This window comes from Lepidochelys olivacea (genome assembly GCF_965140295.1).
Source record: "Lepidochelys olivacea isolate rLepOli2 genome assembly, chromosome: 12".
Lineage (NCBI taxonomy): Eukaryota > Metazoa > Chordata > Testudines > Cheloniidae > Lepidochelys > Lepidochelys olivacea.
The window spans coordinates 19,840,687-19,846,686 of NC_140422.1; the positions used below are offsets into that span (position 1 = coordinate 19,840,687).

The window sequence follows — 6,000 nt, forward strand, 5'->3', positions numbered from 1 at the left end:
TCATCTAACTTTATGGACTGAAATTGTGTGAAAGCACAAATATAAATATTAGCAGTTCTAAAGCATGAATAGATGAATATCATCACACTTGCTGGTCAGAGTTTGCCTATGCTGCCTTTTTTTTTTTTGGTATTTAGAAAGTTGAGTTCCCATCAGTAAACTTTATTTTGTTTGCTAGTTAACTGCTTCTATTGAAGAAGTTAATGAGATTAGAACTTGATTTTTCTGGCATACAACCACATACAGGAGTCTATGTTTGAATTACTTGTTTTTATTTTTAAATCAACAGTTTAATCAATGTTTATCTCCATCTACCATCAAAGTCAAAACTGATGTATACTGGTGTAGAAAGCAAGATATTTCAAACTAAAACAACATGTCTATAATGATGAGTAGGAATTTTTTTTTTTTTTTAAGAAGTATGCCTCTTAGAGATTAGTTTTTATCTGTTCCCTAAAACAACTGAGTTGTTCCCTGGTCAGATTTTCCTATCATAGTATGCAAGGGTTTTCTGGAGAGTGGGACTGAAATGGCTACGGTTAAGTATGGAAAATTCTGGCTTAAGTTTTCTGTTCCAATGCTACATCACCCCATACTTATTACCAGGGCATCCATAACTTTATTAGGTAATGCCATCAGATTTCTTCAGTAATCAGACACTAACAGCAAGTAAATGACAGATCACTCAGTTCGATTCTTTATTGGGAAGCATTAAAGCATACTTAATAAGAGTGATTTTAGACAATTAGGTACATGTTTTAGGATCATTTAGGTTTATACCACACCAGAATATTAATCCTTTTTCCAGAATGTTCATACAGCAAAAGATGAAGCAGACAAATGTCCAGCTATTTAACCAACAACAACTAAGTCATCAGAAGCAAATTCGTAATATGGAACCTCAAGGTTGGCTGGAGCAGGACCTTTTCTAATTCTGCCAGATGCATCATAGTGCGACCCATGGCAAGGGCAATAATAACCACCAAAATCTCCAGCATTTGCAATGGGTACACAACCAAGATGAGTACAGACACCAACCAGTATAACCCATTCTGGTTTTTTTACTCTGTCTAAATCATGCTGTGGATCTCTTAGTTCAGTCAATTGTACTTCAGCTTCCTGATTGATCTCCTTCTGGGTTCTGTGACGCACAAAAAGGGGTTTCCCTCTCCACTTGAAAGCCATATTCTTGCCTTCCGGAATTTCAGACAACTTGATCTCAATTTTTGACAATGCCAACACATCAGCAGAAGCACTCATGCTGGAAACAAACTGGGTGACAATATTCTTAGCAGCATATGCAGAGGCTACACATGTTGTTGCGGTCAGAAGATAGGAAAACGCTTTCCTAGCATCGCTGCTATCTTGAGAAGATTTTGTTTTATCTAACACATCTGAGCGACGGTAGTCAGAGAAGTCAGGTACTGTGACATCATTGTGGACGTAACGAACACTAGTTGGAGCTGCAACAAAAAAGTAAATACTATTAACTGCAAGCATCTTTATAATAAAGACCTAGTACTATATTACTATGATGCTGTTTTGTTTTGTTTTCAGGAATTCAAGGTGAAATTGGAAAGAGGTCCATAAGACTCTCTGTTAACAGTAAATCTGATAACTGCGTATTGTTAAAAAGTAATTACCACAACAGGGCTGTAACTAAGACAATTTGGGAAACTTAACAAGTTTCTATCAAGAGACTGCAACCACCCACCAATCTCTGACACTATAAGCCAAGTCTATCTAAAAAGAAAAACTCTGATTGTATTCTGTTCACAACTGAGCTATGTAATGATTTAAAGAGCCCTGGCACAACTTAAAATACAGTAATAGTAAAGGACATTTTAAAATTCTATATCCTCTTAAAAGCTTGAAATCTGTTTCCTTGCTAAATCTTCCCTTCCTTACTTTTCTTACTGAAAGACTGCTTATGAACGATGGCTTACCACAATTTTAAAACTTTAAAAAACAAACAATTTTGATTTTTAGAGACAGTGGTAGGTTAAATGGCAGCCTATTATACATGTTAACTTTTTACACTGAAGAATACCATGGGCAGCAGGGAGGGAAGACTGACAAATTCTTAGTGATTTTTTTTTTCATTTTAAAGTTCCCTGGAAACACTGGGATTAAGAAACATGGATTTAAAAAAAGCATTTAGACCATGAACCTGCAATTATTTATACATGTACTTTACTCTGACTTCAATGGAACCACTCAAGAGTGTAAAAATAAGCATGCATGTGTTTGCTGGATTACTGCACAAATTTAAGATGTTTCCCTCAGGTCTTCTATTCACACTCCAGTGCCAAACTTTATTGGTTGGATTCCCAGTTTCACAATTATTATGCCAAAATGGTCCACTGGGTCAGCACCAATGCAAACTTACGTGGCATTTTTTTCAGAAAAAGTGAAGGCTATTTGTCTTAACAAAAACTGATACTCCGTTAAAGAATAAAGTAAATATCAACTTAAAGGCTGAAAATGCTACCTGCCAAGATTGTTATGTACTGAAATATTTAGCCTTATATTGCATATTTAATTTTTGTTTTTCTAGAAATTCCCATTGGTAACATAAAAAGGTTAATATTTGAAAAGATATTTAATCTTTTCAATGGAGAAGTGTAATTTAGCATTAACCCTCACATATAGCATTGAGTGTATAAACTGTTTCCTATTACTTGCACTGCAAGTATTAATCAAATGCATATCCTGTTATTAATTTTACAGCAGAATGTCAGCCTCAAATATTTGTGTAATTGTGATCACTACAAAAGCATCTTTCCACAAGGTATAGTAGTTCCCAATATCTGTGTAAACTGTGAGACCACACGGTGAAGGCTATTACTACATGCCACTGAATTGGAAGATTTTGATGGCTTCTGTACAATGTAGCAGCACACAGGACAATTTGAATTAAGGATTTTAAGTGGGGTTCTTATGCTGGAATTAAACTCTGAAAACTGTAGTGTAGATTTCAATGTTTGTATCTCAATTACATCAGTTAAAGCCCAAAATTTTCAGAAGCAGCTGCTAATTCTGAGTGCAATTTCTGGTCTCAAACCAAGGCTGAGGTTGATTTTCACCCAAGAAGAGGTGCAGGTGCTCTGCGCCTCTGAAAAATCAAGCCAAAACAGTGTCAAGTTGGTCACTCAGAACTTGAGCCTCCCGCAAACACACACATTCAATGGCCACTTTAAGTGCAACTGTTCCATTTACAATAAAAATATTAACTAAATCAAGCAAAGGCAATCTGGAAACAGAGAGAAACTATTCTGTCCATTTTGTGCAGGCTTATATCCTCATTGCCTTATCTTCCCTAGAAACTAGGTTAATGTTTGGAAATCTTGAGAAATGTCCACAAACCAATGTTAAACAAGACACGAGTCACTATAGACAAGGCCAAGTGCCATTTAACATGTCAACTGGTCAATACTTGTGCATGCCCATGTTTATGGACTAACACGTGTAAGCCCGTTACTTTTCTTTTATATAGGAAAATGGAATAAATACTTCCAGTTTTAAAAACCGGAACATGGATAGTGTTATACTAAAGTTTTGCATGGAAAATTTTCATGGAGACCCGACTTTGCTAGGTTTGAAAACTAAGTCCTGTGAAGTCCACCACTATACAAACATTCTATTGAAAGGAACTACTCTGTCAGTACCCTTGCATATACTATTGCAAAACACTGCATGAACTGGACAACAATAAGGCTGATGGCATGAGTCTCCTGGTAAGATTAAAACTATTGTTTTTGTAACCATAAAGAAGCCCCTCACTTTTGGTCTCTGATGTAGTTCTTCACTTGTAGTTAAAACAATTAAGTACCATCAACATGCTACATGCAGTGTTTTCTGTTCTCTCCCTCTTCTGGAGCTGTGAAGTGAAATCCTGCCTGGAGTACCTACGAAGGAGTCAAGCACAAACTCTTGTCTAAAATCACTGCTTGTGATCACGCAGTTTGCACTGGATTAGAGTCAATTACTTCCTCAAGTATGGAAACACTCCAACTGTTCACATTTCCCAGGGTCCCTCAGTCCCACACACAGGGGAGATTTACAGCACCCCTGCACCAGACCCTATGTGGGCTGAGAAGGCTTCGTCCGCTGGGGATAGACGCAAACACTTCCTGGGGTGCAGCTCAGAGTCAGTAACTCACAGCTGAGCTGTACGAGAAACCCGAGCACGAGAAGTGCAGCCCCAGTCCCCAAGGTCACTCCCAAGGCCAGGCCAACCCTGAAGTGCGGCTGCAGAGGGGCCGGCTGCAGAGGGGCCAAACGCAGGCCTGGGTCAGTCCCCACTCACACAGTGACCTGAGGCGTACGGGGGCGGGGGTCTCACTGGGACTGCGAGCCTCCTCCCGGGCTCCCTCCCACCCCCGACGCCATGCGCCACAGCGACCCGAGCGCTGCTCCCTAGGGCAGCGAGGCCCACAGGCCCCAGGAACGCTCCCGACCCTGCGGCTCCATCTCAGCGCCCCGACCCCAGGCTGCGCCCACCGTTGAGGCTGGCGGTGGCGACGAGGCCTCCGCGGGGCGCTCGGCCGCTCAGCGATTCCCGGCACAGCACAAGCCGCTTCGGGTCCAGCGGCAGCTTCTCGGCCTGCACCACCAGCCCCGGGACCAGCGGCTTCAACGGACCCGGCACGGCGTGCGCCGCGGCCGACAGGTACGGAGCCAAGGGGCCGGCGCGGGCGGCCACGGACAACATGGCGGCGACTGCGACTCGGACAGATCACCTCAGTCACCGGCGGGCGCAACCTGCCGGTAGGCGTAACCACGCGAGGACGACGTGCCCCGCCTCCTGCACGTACGTACATGCGCACACCCCGCCCCCTTGGCTGGGGTGGGGGCCAGTCAGGCTGCGCTTGCCGAGGGCACTGCGTGACGTCATCCAGGCATCCGCCTCGGCGCGCAGGCCCGGCTCTGTCCCGCCCCCCCAGCCTTGGGCTCTGGTGCCCAGTGGCCGTAGGTAGGCTCCATGCCAGACTGGGTGTCCTCGGGCGCTGCCAGGGCAGCACGGTGATGTCATTCGGAACACCACTGCGCCCCAGTGAAAAGAACAGGAGGACTTGTGGCGCCTTAGAGCCCAGCTAACTTATCTGAGGGGAGCGAGAGCTCACTTCGTCCCATGCATTCAGTGGACAGTGCAGTGGGGAGATTTATATACACAGAGAACATGAAACAGTGGGTGTTACCCTACACACTGTAACCAGGGTGATCACTTAAGGTGAGATATTACCAGCAGGAGAGCGGGGGGGGGGGGGGTACAGGGTGGGAACATGGGACCTTTTGTAGTGATAATCAAGGTGGGCCATTTCCAGCAGTTGACAAGAACGTGTGAGGAACGGGGGGGGGGGGAAGGGGGCCGAGAATAAACATGGGGAAATAGTTTTACTTTGTGTAATGACACATGCACTCCCAGTCTTTATTCAAGCCTCAGTTAATTGTATCCAGTTTGCAAATTAATTCCAATTCAGCCGTCTCTCACTGGAATCTGTTTGTGAAGTTTTTTTGTTGAGGAATTGCCACTTTTAGGTCTGTAATCGAGTGACCAAAGAGATTGAAGTGTTCTCCGGCTGGTTTTTGAATGTTATAATTCTTGATGTCTGATTTCTGTCCATTTATTCTATTACATAGAGACTGTCCAGTTTGAATCATAGAATCATAGAATATCAGGGTTGGAAGGGACCCCAGAAGGTCATCTAGTCCAACCCCCTGCTCGAAGCAGGACCAATCCCCAATTAAATCATCCCAGCCAGGGCTTTGTCAAGGCTGACCTTAAAAACTTCTAAGGAAGGCGATTCCACCACCTCCCTAGGTAACGCATTCCAGTGTTTCACCACCCTCCTAGTGAAAAAGTTTTTCCTAGTATCCAACCAAAACCTCCCCCACTGCAACTTGAGATCATTACTCCTTGTCCTGTCCTCTTCTACCACTGAGAACAGTCTAGAGCCATCCTCTCTGGAACCCCCCTTCAGGTAGTTGAAAGCAGCT

General features: G+C 43.6%; 1 protein-coding gene across 1 annotated transcript; it reads right to left on the reverse strand.

Moving 5' to 3' along the window:
• Positions 1-674: 674 nt before the first annotated feature.
• Positions 675-4,801, reverse strand: UQCRFS1 (ubiquinol-cytochrome c reductase, Rieske iron-sulfur polypeptide 1). The gene is made up of 2 exons (XM_084644441.1): positions 4,504-4,801; positions 675-1,463 (listed from the first exon to the last, which is right to left on the reverse strand). The coding sequence occupies exons 1-2, from the start codon at positions 4,712-4,714 to the stop codon at positions 853-855; spliced, it is 822 nt and encodes a 273-aa protein (XP_084500567.1). The 5' UTR covers positions 4,715-4,801; the 3' UTR covers positions 675-852.
• Between the last annotated feature and the right edge of the window lie 1,199 nt (positions 4,802-6,000).